This window comes from Gordionus sp. m RMFG-2023, chromosome 4, assembly GCF_954871325.1.
Source record: "Gordionus sp. m RMFG-2023 chromosome 4, tfGorSpeb1-WG-v2, whole genome shotgun sequence".
Taxonomy (NCBI): Eukaryota; Metazoa; Nematomorpha; class Gordioida; order Chordodea; family Parachordodidae; genus Gordionus; species Gordionus sp. m RMFG-2023.
This window is the reverse complement of record NC_088778.1, coordinates 21,678,354-21,696,536: the sequence shown is the minus strand read 5'-3', so window position 1 is coordinate 21,696,536 and position 18,183 is coordinate 21,678,354. Positions and strand designations below refer to the sequence as shown.

Sequence of the window (18,183 nt, the reverse complement as noted above, 5' to 3'; positions counted from 1 at the left end):
CAAAGCCACATGAAAATAATTCAGCTGAACTTTTTTTTCTGCTACAATTGTTATAACATGCAACTCAGATGTTAAATAAAAAGCTATTTAAACTTTTCCCACATAATTATAAAAAGAGAACTAATAAAGAAGAACAGGTTTTAATATTTTAACTAAATTATAGTTATATATTTTCCTAGTTTTGCTTTGGGGAGCCCTCAATTTACCATGCCCTGATCATTATATTTTTAGAATTTTTTTCATGGGGACTTTTAACTTCGCCAATGATAAATGTACATTATTTAAATTCTTAATATTTGTCAATATATTTCTAGGCTCTTAATGATACTTTTCCTGATCATACCTTCCTGATGAATGGTATCATACAAGGAATTAAGGTATAGTAAACATAAAAATTTTATAAGTAATAGCAGATCCTGAATTTAGTTAATATTTATTTATTTAAATTTATTTGTTAAGTATTATAGAAGCATAACTTTTATATTTTTATTTTATAATTTTAATAAGTAAATTGATGTCAGATCAAAATTTTATTTTATTAATTATATAAAGTTTCCAAATTTAAATATATATATTTTTAAATATATTTGCTATATTACTATTTTTTGTACACAAACATTAATATATGGGCACAAAATATTATATACTTTATTTAAAGTAACAATATATTATTAATTACTAATAAATAATTGTTTAAAACTCATATTTTATTAATATTTAATTGTAAGGCTAAATGTTTGAAATCATTCATATTTTTATACTTGTATTTTTATATCCAAAAATACTTATTTTTTGATATTTTAATATTTTTAAATAAAATATTATTTGTATATTGTATTTAATTCTATAGATTGTAATTTATTGAATTGTTGGCTTCTTTCTAAAATTTATTTACCTCTTCTATCCATTTTCACTTATTTATTTAGCCTTAACATTTTGAATATGAATATGGTTTATGTAAAATATATGATATACAATAAAAGCATATTTCCCTCTAATGTTGTGGATACAACAGAACAACACTAGATATCCCTATTTCCATCAAGCTGGCTATTAAAAAGAAATTATAGGAAGTTTTAAATGAGGAGCCCTCTACACATAGCAGGCATGCATAACAGTCTGAAAATGGTTATTTAATACTGTCTGCTGGAGCAAAGAAAATGGACAAATAACATCTACTCACACTTGTGAACTTCTGATTTATTATTATGGAAGGGGATCTGCTGATTTTAAAAAATTTGACAATTAATAAGTAAGAGAAAACAAATTTCTGAGTACAATAACTTAATCTAAGTAATAGTGTAATGAGACCATAATTTAGAAAGTTATCTTCACCTTATTTGCTCACCCAGAACATTGAATATATAAAGTAAAAGATAGGACTCAACAAACCAAATGTCCTTTCTTTTTTCTACTTGTAATATGGGTAGGTTTTAAAAAGAGAAATAAATTTAGGATTAAGATACGAGTTAACCTTAAATAACTTTTTATTGATCTTTATTGTTTAATTTTAGGAATTGTTTTATATTTATAATTACATCCTGTCCTTTATCATTTTGTAAAACCATAAAGCAGACCTTCATGGGTCTGGATTGATCAGGCTCAACCCAGGACCGCAGTAAAAAAAATTTTATAGGCTCTGATCTATATTTATTATTTCAAGTAACGGGGATTCATTTATGGGTAGTATAGTAAAGAGGCACCTCTCCAATCGTCCTTGTGAGTGTGTGTGTGCCATTGTATGTTAATCTTTAAACTTACTTTTTAAAACTCAAGAGTAAAATGCATAATATTTAATATCAAATAGACAAATAATTTTTTTTAAAAAAAACTTTATCTACATTTTATCAAGTTAAAATAAATTTTATTATTTATAAAAATTTATAAACTAAATTATAAGATTCAGATAAACATAGTCCATTTTAGAGGGAAAATAAAAGCGCAATTATAAATTAAAATAAAATTGGATCAAAGTGAAAAAAATAACACTTTGCAAAGAGGAGTTGTGTTAGTTTTATCCACCTAATTTGAAATAACCAACCCCCTATACTTTTATTAACTCTAATTATGCCTTCAAATTCAGGACGATCTCAGGGACCTAGATATCTAATTTAAAATTTGAAAACCTTAGTAAGGAATCCAAAAGTATGATAAACCTCTGGTTAAAAAAACACAAAAACCATATGTTTTAATTTTAATATAATTAAATCTAAACAAAAGTGGGACTTTAAAAAAAAACTATTTTATAATAAAAAAAAATAACCCTAAAGGCAAAAATGTAAATTAGTTTAAAACAGTATTTAACAATATTTAAGAATCCCAAGCTTTGCCCAAGCCCATAATAAATTTCAAAAATTTTGCCCAAGACTCAAGCCCATATCAAAAAATTTAATTTATTGTATTTAATTATAATAAGCAATATTTTACGGTATTTAGGCAATCATATTATTATTAGGAGAAAAATTGCAATATTTTTTTTGGGCCAGCCCAGTCCATGAAGGTCTTATACTTTTTATATATCTTTCTATTAAAAAGTATAACAAAGTTAGAGAGCCATGGACCTAGTTATGGTCAGGATATTTAATAATTATAGCTAAAGGATAACATATACTGGAATATGTTTAGACGCTTTCCATAATTTGGAAAGACACCTTTGATGATTCTTAAACATTTGCTAATAAAGGTTTGAAATTTCCCAATTCGTTTTTTATTGATTTTCCATATGCCTCCTCCATATAACAGGATAGGAATAATAGTGGAGTTGAAATTAAGTGGTCTTGTGAACACCAATATATCCCTAGTTAAAGTTTGAAGTACTTGTAAAAAGGGACTCTAGCGTTCTGTCTAAGTTTTAGTTCCTACTTACAATCGGAGATATTTGACTTTTTCACTACTTTGACTGCTTCTGACTTGATTGATTGTAAAGTTTCCTAATATTTGTGTATGAGGTGATAGAAGCATTACTGTTTTTGAAACTTTACTTCCAGACCTACTTCATGACTGAAGGATTAGAGTATATTAATGAGATTTTGGGTTTTCTCTAAATCTTTTTGTTATGACTATATCATCGGTGTATGATATCCTATGTTCCAGATGATAAATATTGTGTGATCCAAGTTTAAATAAGTTAGTGACTACTAAATTCTTTATCACTATAGTATAGGAGCTAATTAAAGTTAAATATATCATACACTGAACTCGGTCACAGACCCGCGAAACAAGAATGAAATGACATATCCCTCGTTAGTTGAAATTAGAATTCCTAGCAACCCTTCTTTACATATTGACTGACAAATGAATTGCCATTGAAAGGCATGGAGATTTTACTATAATATTTTGAAATATTTTTGTCTGATTTATTATTAAATATAAATAAATGGAAGCTATAATAAATATATCTATAACTTCTTCATAAATTTAATTGGTTGATATAATATCTCTTCTAATTATTTATAGTTAATTAACACATGTTTTTGAAATACTTATATTCATTTTTATAAAACGCACTCGAAAATGAATACTTACCAGTTCAGCCAATTATGTAAAGATTAAATTTTATCTCGTAAATTATCATTATTTTAGAATTTATTTATTACATAAATTCTAATTTTGTGCGGAAGTGAATTATTTATAATCCTTAGACTATTAGCCATTAGCAGAATTTCTAAAAATTAAGGACCATATTTGCGTACCGGTTTTGGGCAATAAAAAATAGTATGATGTTTATATAAATATTATCAAATAAGTTAAACTATCTAGTTGAGAGCCTTGATATTTTAGTTTAGCCATAAATCAGTTTGCTTCTTCGATAAAAATAGTTGATTTTTTTTAGATATTATTTTTGACCATATTATTTTTCTAATAATAACTCATAATATCAACTGGTATGCTTAAATAGATGTATCGTTATCATCATTAATCCGGGGAATTTAAACGATAAAAGGGAAGAGTTCTATTTTGGATTTTTTAAGAAGGGATATAATACCCGTTTGGCTGGTCAGTATGGACATCTATGCGAAGTATATATTTTACGATTCCAGACTGTAATTTTAATTTATATTTGAGTCTGGAAGTACACTTTAGCATTCACTTGACTGCACGAGTGACTAAAATTTATTAGCCAGTTGATCGAATTTGTATTCGATTCATTCAGACAATCATCGATTTTTTATAGCCGACAAAATATTTGTTTTAATATATTGGTCTCTCCTTTTATCCAAGTTAGAGTTTATATAAACATATCCACTCCACTCCACGCTCAAGGTTATATTTATCATATAATTTTTGATAATGTATTGATTATATAGATGATTTCATCAAATAATTTATATATATATAACAGATTTAATAAATTATCAGTTCATATAAAATACATAGAATACGAATATAATTAGCGTTTTATGGTTATTTTTTTCCGGAACGTTCTAAACTATTTCGGAATATACTGCTTGTTCCAGTCAACGAAGAAATTTGTTATAATAAATTTATAAGTTAAATTTTTTTTATCAAAAGTTAACTAACTTATCAGATTTATTGATTTTTGACAGTGCTAATACTACATCAAAACGATTGTTAAATTAGCATAAATATCTTTTAATTTCTCTTTTAATTTAAAGATATAATATACAGGCAGCCACTGAACACTTCTTCCCTATTATCTATTCTCATTCTTGTTAAAAAAATTTGTTGATTCACTGTTTTTCCCCTTTAAAAAAATGATTTTGCAAATAAATTATTATTGACCTAATTAATTGTATTTTTTTTTCTATCTAATTATTTAAATAAATTATTTATACTTTATAAATCAATGGCTTTGTAAAGGGAATATATTTTTTTTAACAAACTTTCCATTTCTCTATAACATTTATCAAATTAATTAAAATATTTTTTTTTCCAATTATATTTAACTATCGTCAATCATCTCAAACATAAAATATATTAATTTTTAAATGTTGCGAAATATCATTTTGAACTCAAAGGCGACGTTAGCCCTTATCATTTAGTTATTTCCAATTTTTTTTTCGCGTGCTTAAATTTACCCCTTGAATCTGTTAGCTAGGACTCTGTAACTATAGTATTGAAATTTATTAAGAGGGATTATCAGGGATCCAACAGTAATAAATATTGGTTCAACTTGTCTTTCAATTTTTCACATTCAAACGTATTAGGATTATGTAAAAAGAGGCACATTTTTAAAAATTTTTATCACTATTCTTTAAAAATAATTATTGGTGCATGTACAATTTAAATATATATCTTCAAGATTCTCTTCTTACAAATTATGTCTATAATAAAGAAATAATATTCTAGGATGAGAACACTTCTTACGCTAACTCAATTTATATTTTAGTCATTAGAGGGAACTTTTGCGTTATAGACTTGGGGAGGGGTCTGAAAGGCAAATTGGGTTCAAGAAAAGTCTGTCTACATCTAGTATTCTATATCATTAATAAATAAATACCATTTAAAAAAAATTATAAAATAATATGACGATTAGTAATAATATTTGAATATGGTCCAATTAAAGAAAATTGCCGTTATAACAGCTGATTTATTAAAATTTCTATTCGTCCATTTAGAATCACATCAGATTTGACAAGTTATTTATATAAATGATTAAATTTTGATCAAATATTCTATTTATTTTAACCTAACCATATAGTCAAACCTTTAAAACTCTCACCCATACCTCTTTATCCTTTAATCCTAATCTTTACTTTGGATACTTATTTAATTTTATATATATTTCATCCAATTGAAAAATTTTCTTTAGTTGAACATTTTTTTTAGTTGAGCTATTATCCCCCCCCCCTCCCACTTAATTTTAAAAAAATAAAAGGACTAAAATGTCCGCTCTTAAAAAAATTAAATAGTTATTCTTTCGGCGCTCCTGACGTCAATACATTTTTTTTATAATTATGTTTATTGTAATTGTGACAAAAATAATTCAATTGATTTAAAAATTATACAATAGGGACTACTGTCGTTTTTCAGCGCACCTATGATAGGAGCATTATCAGATGTTTGGGGAAGAAAATCATTCTTATTTCTCACAGTATTTTTTACCTGTAGCCCTATTCCTCTCATGAGAATAAGCCCATGGTTAGGACTTTAACCAAATATTATATTTGTTTTATTACATATACTAAATATCTTATAGATGTTTTAATAGTCTAGTTTTTTTTTAAATAATAAAATTTTACTTAGAATAAGTTTAGAAAAATATATATTACATTTTACATGAAATATTATTTGTATAAACCTTGAATCCTAATTAAAGCTATTATTTGTAATGTTTAAAACATTCAAGGTGGTTTTTTGCTCTCATCTCAATATCCGGTATATTATCAGTGACCTTTTCCATTGTATTCGCGTATGTTTCCGATATTACTACCGAAGAAAATCGAGCAATATCATATGGATTGGTATATTAAAATTTAATTCGTCATCGACATTTTATTATGATTATCTTTTCTTTTACTCAACTCCGTAATTTACATGATTTAGGTATCTGCTACGTTTGCCGCTAGTTTGATAACCAGCCCAGCTATAGGCGCATATTTGCACAAAGTTAAAGGGGAAACTTACGTGGTTACCGTAGCGAGCTTAGTAGCCTTAGTCGACGTTTTATTTATTATCTTTGTCGTCCCCGAATCTCTCTCCTATCGAGCTAGCAACATCGCCTCCATACCTGCTAGAACTAAAAACGTATTTAAAACTACCTCTAAAGCACTCTTATTTTTTTTACCTTTCCTTAACTTTACTCCATTTTCCATGCAATGTTCTAAGATGTTTGTTGGACAATTCCATATAAATAGATGAGAGCTAACCAAAAGTAAAAGTTAAAAAGAAAACTTTGATGTAGGGTTAAAAAATTACTTTTATTGTATACAGCTTTAATTTTATTACTATTTGAGAACTCTCATTCGAATTTTGATATCCAGAGGAGGAAATTGATATTGAAGAGTTTGAACTATTAATTTAAAAGAAGATAGACACGTGAAAATATAAAAGTTAAGGATGATAACTTAAAATCAGCTTTTGATCGAATTATTCGCCAGGATTTTCAGATCCTGGTTTATAAGAATTACATTTTTTGAGATTTATTTAGATACGATGCAAAAAAATAATATTTTTTTTAGTTCTCGCTTAAGATTTGGATTTTTTTTTATTTAATAAAACGCATATTAAATGTATTGATACGAGGATCACCTATCAACCCTTTCCCTCATCGAATCCGATATTAGCATGATTCATAATTTTTACCTAAATTGTTCATATTTATTTTACTTATAATTATTTGATCTTTAAAAAATTCAAATATTGTGATACTTGCAGATTCCAAGGATGAAATGGAAGAAAAGTTAGTGAGTTGGATAAATATCTTAGCACGGACTAAAAGTGAACAGAGAAAAGACGGAGTATATGGTAATAGGAGGAGATGAAACAGAGAGCATAGATATAAATGAATGGCAGATATTGGCAATTGAAAGCTACAAATATTTGGGCTCCATATAACGGCACTATAGAGAAAGAGATAAAGAGTAAAATTAATCAAGGGTGGTTAAAGTGGAGATCTTTATCTGGAGTGCTCTTTGACAAAAGAATCCCACACAAATTGAAAGGAAAAATTTACAGTTTCATAGTACAACCAAGAACATCTATTGGCAAAACCTCGAAGCTTCGGCAATATTTTCTTGGTTATAATGTTGAGTTAGCCGTTTTTAAAAATCGGCTCAAATTGAGCCGTTTAACAACACTACTGAGGATGATTGCTGGGGTATCAAGAAAAGATAAGGTGCGAAGTACAAGAGTACTAGGAAGTATAATGAACAGACTTAGGTGGTATGGGCATACAATGAAAAGGCCTATGAACTATATAGGAAATAAGGTTGAGAGTTTGGAAGTGATGTGCAAACGTAAAAGAGGAAGGCCAAACTTCGGGCCATAAAGTTAGAGCCAATATGAAGAAATATAAATTAGATAAGAGAGATAGCATGAATTAGTGATCTGCATCAGGCCTAATTTTTCAAGACCGGCCCGAAATTTTTTTAAAAAAGTTTTGCCAGCCCGGCCCAGCTTGATTTTATTTAAATATAGAAATTAATTTTTATAATTTCTCACAAAGCCATATGTTATATGGCTTCTAGTTTTATAAATAAAATCTAATATTTTTATTTTACAGAAAAAATTCAATATAAAATTGATAAATCTAAATATATTTTAAAAAATATCCAAGGCGCGACCCGGCCTTAATTTATTTTTAAAATATATTAGGCCGGCCTGAACCCGATTTTAAAAAATTAGCCCCGAGCATGGCCTACTTTTGCAGATCTCTAGCATGAATAACATAAAGTGGAGAGAGATATTGAAGGAGCTTACCACCAGAAAAGGTGCAAGCTAAAAAGATAAAAAAATTTATATAAAATTATTAGCTTATTACTTAATTTAAAATAAATTATTGCAAAATAATATATCAATTTATTAAAAGTTAGACAAGTATTTAAATATAACTTTTTATTTTTAATGTGGCAAAACAATTCATGGATCCATCATTAGAGTGCTCTATCTGACATTTTTTGAATAATAGAGTTCTAATTCGGAATCACAAAGGTTTACACTAGTCTTTCCTATCGTTTCAGAACTTTTGAAAAAAGAAAAGGATCTTTCTACATATGATTGATTGTCAAATCAAAAAATTAAAAAACCCTTATAAGTATAATATAATATCTTCAAACAACCTAATATTTAATTTTAAATCATTTATGTCTAATGGAGCATAACTAATAAATAAATTTATTAATAAATTAAAATTTTAATACACTATATTTACTTGTAATTTTAGCAATTTTAAACAAATGACTAAATTCTTATATTTAAAACCAGAAGATGTAAACATATTAATTTTTTTTATTAAGTCCCGAATATTCTTATTGGCTATACTAATAATTAAATTGTTACTAATATATATTTTTTAAATCTAGTAGTGCACTTTGAATATGATTTAATAAGGTTGAATAAATTTAAAAATTTCTAAAACATAAAGTCATTAAATAGAATTTTTGTTTACTCCAAATTACTCATGAATTATTAATAAACTATTGTCGAATGTATTAAAAGAGGTTTTATAAAAAAAATTTCCGATGACAGTTCTTGATATCGATCTTTGCAGACTTTATCAATACTAAACATTTTTATTTGCTTTAAATTTAGATTATTTTAATAGCCGGGTTTCAGGCCTGGTCTTCAGATATTTGAATAGTAAAATTAATAGGAATCATGGCTTTGAACCAGAGACCTTCATGGGCCGGCCCATGGCCCGCAGGCCCATACCCAGTACATGAGCCGGGTATGGGTCTAATATTATATTTTCTAGCCGGCCGGGCCGGGCCTGGATTTTTAAAATTTTGGCTTGGGCTGGGCTTGGGTTTAAAATTATTAAATTTAGATTTAGATTATTTAAAACAGTTGTTAATTTAAAGAAATATTGCCTTTTTTTCTTCTAATAATAATAAATTTCTCTATTGTAAACAATTTAAATATTGTATATTTTCATTAAATAAAAAAATTAAATTTTTGGATATGGGCTTGGCTAGGGTTTGGGAAATTATTTTGAAATATATCATGGGCTTGGGCCGGGCTTGGGAATTTTTTTAACATTAAATATGGGCTGGGCTTGGGCCTAAAATATTTTTTAGCTGCAGGACTGGGCCGGGCTTGGTCACCATGAAGGTCTTTGCTTTGAACATGAATTTTTATGACAAGTTCTGTTCGGTTTAACATTCTAAGCCGGATTCGGTTCAAAGCTGGTTCAGTTCAAGTTCAACATCAAGCATAATTTCTAAATGCATATTAATAATTTTAGATGGCGATTAAAAAAATTAAAATATGAATAATATTTTAAAATCAAAATTAGATTCTTTTCAAAACACAAAAAACAAAACTAGCTGGTTATTTACTACCAGCCTTATTTTTTTCAGATTTTTGAATATTTTTTTTTAATTAACTAGATTTTTCTCCCTTACTTTTGTACATTTTCTATAATTAAATTTTTTCCCGTTTTCTGTATAATTTTAAAATATATTTTTTAATTTTAACTTAATATTTTTCAGTTTTCTCTTTTATTTATTTATTCAAGCCAATATTTTATTATTTGGATTTTTTTTTAAATGAATTTTTCTCCTATTTTCCCCTACTTTTGTAGTTTTTCCGCTTATTTTTCAGTGTTTATTTTTATAATAGCATATTTTTTTCCCATTTTCGGCTACCTTTATATTTTTTCATACCCCTTTTTTTACTATTGTATATTTAAAAAAAAATTTCATCGATTATATTTTCATTATTTTTTCATTTTCCCGTCCAATTTTTAAGGAAAATTTCTCTTAATATCTACCTCATCTTGTATATCCAATCCACCCATTTTGGGGTTTATGATTTTTTTTAATTATTATTTTTTCTCCCTTTAAATGAAATATAAATAATATTAAAAATGATGGAAAAAATATAAATAAGCGAAAGTTAAAAAAAACCAACACGAGGGAATGGAAAAATAGACCAAGTACAAATAAGTTTAAATTAAATCATTAAAAAAAAGCCTCAAACAAGATTAGTATATTATATCAAGCTAATATATTCATATGGGTGGGAAAATGAAAAATTAAATAAAAATTAATTTTTTATTTTTAATATTTAAAAAAAATGGGTGGAACAAATATAACGGTAGAAAAAATTAAATTATATTATAATATAATACTCAAAAACTAGAAAATAAAAAGTAAACAGAAATGACATAAAAATTAAGTTTTAAAAAATCAAAATAATCAAAAATGGGCTTAAAAAAATACAAAAAAAAAGCAAAAATGGATAAAAATGAGGTTAAAGTTATTTAAATAATAACTAAATGCTCAAACATGATTGAGAAAAATGCCAAAGTAATCGGAAATGGAGAAAAACAAAGTTTAAAAAGTTATTAAATAACTCTAGAAAACAGGCGTAATTATAGTATAGTAAAATCAAGTTATTTATTTATAAAATAAAATATTCAAAATTTGAAATAATTTAACAAACAAAAAATTACGATCAATTGACTGAATCATAATCAAATACACAACCCTGTTAATTTATATTATTTAAATTTGTATATAAAAAATTGTCAATATTTTTAGTCATTTAAAATATTCTTAAATAACTTCTAGAATAATTCTAAGAAAAAATTAACCCCCCCCCCTCCTATCGCAGCGAATTCCTGCGTCCCATCACATAAAACCAGAGTTTGAAAAAAATCTTTTTTTTGAAGAAGAAGAGAGATTTTTGATCAAATTTACCTAAAAATGCTTTAAAAACTCTTTTATAAGTAAAATTTTTTGTAATTTCCATGCATAAAAATTTTTTGAAATTTTTTTCTAACTCTGCATGAAACATTATTACAAAGTTGTTTTACCACTATGAAGAATTTTTTACTAAAACGAGTTTGAAATGAACAATAAAAAATAGAAACATATTTTGACCAAATCTGAGATATTTCGCTATAACGCTTTATAAGTTATAGGTATTTGCCTTCTTACCCATCTGGCCCCTATCTCCCCTATTTATTATGATTAAATGATTTTATAGGACTCGGCAAAAATATTGAAAAGCATAATGTATGCATGAAAAATATTTAAAAAACATGATAATAACAATATATCCTATCGCCTATAAAAACCGAAAGATTCAACACCTTCTCTTAATTCGAATTATATTCCAATATCGAGGTAGGGTAATTGTTGAGATTAATCTATAATAAACGAGATTCTAAAAGATCAGATAATCATGAGTGAGCGGCTATAAACAAAAGATAATTATCGAGTGTGATTCTAATGTGATGGGCGGGTCTGTGAGTGATAAATCAGATCCCTCTTTGCCTCTTATTTTATTGTTGCCAAAGTTGTCAATAAAATATTATAAAAATATTATCTTTAGCTCATAAGCTCCTCGCCCGGCACTGATTTATTCGAGCCTGTGGGATTTGGAATCCATTCTGCCCCTCTCATTTCATGGCAAAACGCTGATCCATTATTGGTAGCTATTTAATTATATTAATAATATAACTAACACCTTTTGAATCATTTAAATTTCTTTCTAATAGTTTTACTTAAATTTAAAACCTGCGCGACCTGTTAGGCTCACATGACCACAATTATAAATATTTTTCCCCACTCCCCTTCGCCAGTAGTCTCGGAAATTTAACGAGATTTAAAGAAGTATTGTACTCATTCCTCTTTTTTAGGAGGATAAAACCGATACCAAATTTTATATTTATTAAATGTAATTTTTTTAAAAAGAAGTTAATTTGAAAAAAATGTCATTCAATAATGAGACTTTTATAGCCGTTTTTATTGTTAAGGTTTATTCTTCTTAAGGTTTATTCTTCTTAAAAAAGTTGATTCCTTAAGATAATTTTTAAAAGTAAAGAAAAACATGGGTAGAGAATAAATGGTAACTCACTGAAACTCGGGGAAATTTTTAATATTATTTTTTTTAAATATTATTATTATTTTTTTTAAATATTTTTTTTATTTTAAATTAATAAATATGTAGTGCTGTAAACATTTCTAAAAAAATCAAACGCGTTAACCTTCATTGACAAAAATCGAACGCGTTCACTTTCAAAAAAAAGAAACGCGTAATAATTGGTTTTCAAAATTTTCATCTGATAGAGAGGAACGCTTAGCAGTTAATACGGCATTAGCTTTACTAAAACGCGCTCTGCAGGGGCAGATGAGTGGATTGCGGTATTATGCTTCATAAAGAACTTTTTCAACTAGGGGAATTTATTAAAAACATTTATTGTTTTGTCCTTTGCTTCAAAAAATTGAGATAAGTTATCCTCCTAATCCATCTTCTATCTTCGTTATATATTAATTATTTTTATAAAAATATTAAATTTATCATTTATTTCATTTTTATATTGTAAATATAAATATAAAATCATAGGTATAGTAGATTCAAATCATTTTTATATTAATGCTTTTATATATCTTATAAAAGCTAATTATTACAATATATTAATTTATACTTCAAATTGTGTTTAACAATTTATAAAATACTTGATTTAGATTTATATCCATTAAATTTTATATCTCTTTCTTCATTTTTGGCATCGCGTTTGATGAACAACGCCATGATATCTTCTTTTATCATTCCTAAAGATAATCAAAATCGGCCTTGACAGATTGGATATCTTTAGCTCTACCTGAAGCTGATTTACTCACAATTTTAGAACCTTTAATTAAAAAATTTTTTTAAATACTCTCATCAAACCCCCCTTTAGAATATATTCAACTATTAAAAATGCTGACTGTGCTAGTCGTTATGAATGGCTGGAATCATTACCAAATTGTAACTAGGAAACCTTTTATCAGATGAACAATTAAGAGTTGTCATAGGACATCGAATTGGATGTAGCATAGTTCAACCACATACATGTATAAAATGTAAAATTAGTTGATTCCTAAGATGGAAATGGTCTTAATTGTATATATAGTTAAGGCATACATGCAAGACACACAGCAATTAATTCAGTTATTAGCCATTCTCTTACAAGAGCCCGAATACCAAACATCATGGAGCCTACTAATTTATCATTAGATAATGGCTAAAACCAGGTCGCTTAATTTCTATGCCTTGGTCTTTAGATAAGTCGACTTCACATGCGTCTCTTCATTTCCAAAAAGTTTAAATTCTGACCCGGTTGATATAGCCGAGAAAAAAAACAATTAAATATTCAAAATTAACAAATTTTATTTTTTTACCAATCGTTATCTCTTTGCTTGGACATATGTCATGCGTAACTTAAAATTTTTAAAAAATATAGGCGGCAATATAAGAGCTTACATCAGAACCCAAAGAATTTTATTTTTTAGAACAAAACATACAAATTATCATTTTAAAATATAATTATTCATGTTTTTTGGGAACTAGTATTCAACCTTCGTTTTTATAGAATGAGTTTTTTATTTTTATAATATAATGGTAATAAAATAGACATGGTTGATAAAAAAAAATAGTGATTAGATTATAATTTTAAAAAATGATATTAAAAATAAATTCTAAATGATATCAACCATTAATTTAATGATTTTTACTTAAAACAATCTGAAATAAATTATTAATTGGCTACTTTGTTATATTATATTATATAAAATAATTAATATTAAAATCGGAACTTGAAGCTTGAAGATTTTGAAACTGATATAATACTTTTGAGCACAGTTCTTTCGCTATAGGATGTTACTGTAAAATATATATCATATTTGGGCCATGGTAATGTTAATTCATATTTTGAATTTTCAGAATCAGATGATAAAATAATATCCATGCTTATGAATCTATTAAATTAAAATGCAATAATATTCAAAGTTTGTCAGAAATAAAAGGAACACCGTTCATCATTTTTTTCAAAAAAACCTACTTCGTACAGCACTATAAATACGCTATCGTGTGGATATGGGTGGAAATTTTTTGATGTAATAATAAACTCAAAAGTTTTAAGAATTTCATTTTTTTTTTCTTGAAAATTTTCACAATTCTTTAATTTTACATTAAAATGGAAAAGGCGTGTGCTATATATATTAAATGCTACTAAGTTAGGACTATAATTTTTTTTTGTGAAAATTTTCACAATTCTTTAACTTACATTAAAAATAGAGTATATTATTTTAAGATGCTACTAAGTTAGTAGGACTTTTAAATCAAATACTAGATAATTAAGCAATTTATTCGAATAAACATAATATATAGATGTATATTTTAAGGAAAAACATAAATAGTTTTATATAAATTTATTTTATTTAATTAACATAGCCTAATTTGGTAATTTAAAAATTTACTTAAATTTGACATATTATTAATATTACGAAAATAAGAATATTCACATATATATAAATGAGAGGAAGATTTTCTTCCATTTCTGGGGATGCTCGCCTTAAGATCCCACCATAAACGCTCAGTACTTTGAATATGATCGATATATCATTTGGGTCTATAAAGTTTTGGTTGTGATTGACCGAGTAATGTTCATATCCATTTTCATTTTGTTATGACTTGAAAAATATAAAATTTTAAGATTTGTGCGATCGCATATTTATTATTTTTTATTAAAAATTTCCCCGTGTTTCAGTGAGTTACCGAATAAATAAAATAACAACGGATTCTTATATAGTTATAAATTTTTAGGAACAAATTTTTTTTTCTTCTCATATCAATTCAACTTAATGTAGACTAAGGATTCCAATGACTATCGGTCATCGGCAAATCTCTGTTTAAACATATTATGTCAGCTGGGCTTGTGCAGGATTCTAATAATTAATAAATTTGTATCGAAATGATTTATATTTTTCTACTATAATATAATATTGTTTTTCGAAAAAATCTAACAAAAGCACATACGTAGAATCGGGAAAGACAGGACAATAATGATATTATGCATAACTATATTTTTTTCTTACTTACCCGAATCTGGTCAATATTCGTCGTTTTTCGTTTATCTCAAATTAGTAATTTTACCATTCTTAATATTACATTTTGAATATGGTTTTATTTCTAATTTTATTTATAGATTATGAATTTTTCGGGAGAAGAAGTCGCTTCATTTATTGCATTTGTAGGAATTTTATCCGTCATAGCCCAAGTAAATGTAAAAATTACAATATATTATGTTAAAATTTGTTATAGACATTCATTTTAAATTTCCTGATGAGATTTTTGGGTGGGAAAACTACGATATTGATAGGGCTCACGTTTGAAATTTTTCAATTAGCCTGGTATGGATTTGCTTCCAAGATGTGGTAATAATATACTTAATTCAATCAAAGATGCAGAATAAATCATGTGCTATATCGTTTTTATATACTAAGTTAATCATTTTTTGATATAAACACAAGGATGATGTGGTCAGCTGGAGCATTAGCTTCTTTATCAAGTATAACCTATCCAGCTATTAGTTCCTATATATCTACTCAAACAGACCCTGATAAACAAGGTTATAAACAAATTATTTTATTTATTAAATATTCTAATTATGAATGAAATGTTTTATTACCAAATTAATTATCGTATATTATAAATTATATATAAAATTAAAACATAGGTTTAGTTCAGGGTTTAATTACCGGAATCAGGGGACTATGCAACGGAATCGGTCCTGCCCTATTCGGCTTCATATTTTATATGTTTCACGTAGATTTAGATAATCATAAAAGGACTACACTTATGTTAGATGATTTACCTAACAATTTTAATCACACTGGCATACCGATACCACAATCTTTTTACGCTGATTATAGAGAGGTTTTAAAAATAATTAATGATACCAAAAATCCTAATTTTTTTAAAATATATATATTCGTCTCTTAAGATTTTCTCCATTGTTGATTGTCATCTAGCCCAATATTTACTCAATTCATGCAATTGCATTGATTATTATTATTTTATTTAATATCTTTCTTTATCAGATTGATCTATTTCTTTAACCATCAATATTGGAACCAACCTACATTTGTCTCTTATGTGTCATTTCATAATTTGGGCATATTAAAACGACAATAACCCACTATATTTTATTTCTTACTTACACTTGTGAAGGCCAGGTTTCGGAGTTATTGTATAGTTAGAACAATCACTGACCTATATAAATTAATTATTCAATCTGAGCGGTAAATTTCGCAATTTTATCCATTCAGAATTATTCTTTTATTTCCTATTACGGTCTTCAAATATTTTGTTCTTTCCCTATGCGTAACCCTTAATTATATTAATTTTTAAAAAAATCTACCATCTCTTCCTTAATAGTGCACTCAAATAGAACGTTTCAAACGCAAATAATGCTTTTCAAATATTAATAAAGTAACTGTTTGGCGTAAGCAACCATTTAAAAAAACGCAAATAGATTTGCTTTTTCATTACTTTTTTTATTCTTCGCTTTATAATATTATATAAAATGTAATATAAATATCCTACTTATATTCTAAAAAAGAATTTTTAGAAATTAAAAAAATAAGAAGAGGCCAATTGTATTTAATTTTAGAATTATATACCTATTTAAAATGAATATGGTAAATTAAATTATTAATTAATGCTTTTTATTATCAGTTATTATGTACTTTATTGTATTTCCTATACAGAAGCTTTTTGTGGATATTGAAGAGGCTATAATAATATCATATATATTATATAATAAATCATGCATCACGACAGCCTTAGAATCTAGCAAGAAATATTGATTATATTTATTAATAATTTTATTATATATTATATTCATTTTCTTTAATAAAATAAAATATTTTGGGAGAAAATTATATACGCGAAGAAACCTCCCATCCTATGCGTTAGAACTCGTCCGTCCTTCCAAAAAAGACATGGACGGATAGTTCCTTTTCTCTAATTTAGGGTGATCAGGCAGAAAAATTGATTCTATCTTATGTTCATCGTTTACCATAAACTAATTTTTGGCCATACGGCATCTTACCTTTCCCAACCTGGCACCCCTTGTTATAACTTTACTTATATTCCATACTTTTTATTTATTTACAATGTGAACTTGTCTTATACTCTATCTTTCATATTTATGTAAACCGCTCATAGAATTCATTGAAGAAACCAAACTCACAAAAAAGGATTATAATGGGATTGAACCTAAAGCCATAAGCATATTAAATTATATGCTTTACAATTGAACTAAATTATTTTATTGGTATTTTTTCCGTTGCCTCAATTTTCTCAAAATATCGCAACTTAATATACTAAATTTATTTATTATGTAAAATATAAAATTTTTTAAAATTATTTTGATAATAATCTAAGCGAATACTGCCCGGTCCACCATATGTATTCGGAGCTTTTTTAGTCATGATGGCGTTTTTATTAGCTTTACTCATACCAGAAAATGTAAACAAAGGTACCGTAAATCACTCGCCCAAAATTTATCAAACTAATCCGCAACTTAGCTATAGATACCAAACCGAAACTCAACCTTTCATATCATAAGATTTTTTTAAAAAATATATATATGTAATAAACCAAAAATTCGTTATGAATTTTCGAGTATTTATTTGAATCGATTTGGCCATATTTATTATTTATAATATTTAACATGGATCAACATTTATTGTACATAATTCTCGCATTAAAATTTATATCATGTTT

At 26.5% G+C, this 18,183-nt stretch overlaps 1 protein-coding gene across 1 annotated transcript; it reads left to right on the top strand.

The window, feature by feature from the left end:
- Positions 1–18,167, top strand: LOC135929110 (hippocampus abundant transcript 1 protein-like). The gene is made up of 13 exons (XM_065465617.1): positions 1–137; positions 180–272; positions 315–377; positions 5,975–6,102; positions 6,311–6,425; positions 6,508–6,708; positions 11,962–12,060; positions 15,423–15,536; positions 15,599–15,670; positions 15,715–15,827; positions 15,924–16,021; positions 16,130–16,329; positions 17,842–18,167. Exons 1-13 carry the CDS (start codon positions 69–71, stop codon positions 18,022–18,024), a joined length of 1,548 nt encoding a protein of 515 aa, XP_065321689.1. The 5' UTR covers positions 1–68; the 3' UTR covers positions 18,025–18,167.
- The last annotated feature ends 16 nt before the right edge of the window (positions 18,168–18,183 follow it).

Coding starts and splice junctions, on each gene's coding strand:
- LOC135929110 (XM_065465617.1), top strand. CDS start 69: ATGTTAAATAAAAAGCTATTTAAACTTTTCCCACATAATTATAAAAAG. Junction 6,426..6,507: donor GAGCAATATCATATGGATTG/GTATATTAAAAT, acceptor TACATGATTTAG/GTATCTGCTACGTTTGCCGC. Junction 6,709..11,961: donor TACCTGCTAGAACTAAAAAC/GTATTTAAAACT, acceptor TATTATCTTTAG/CTCATAAGCTCCTCGCCCGG.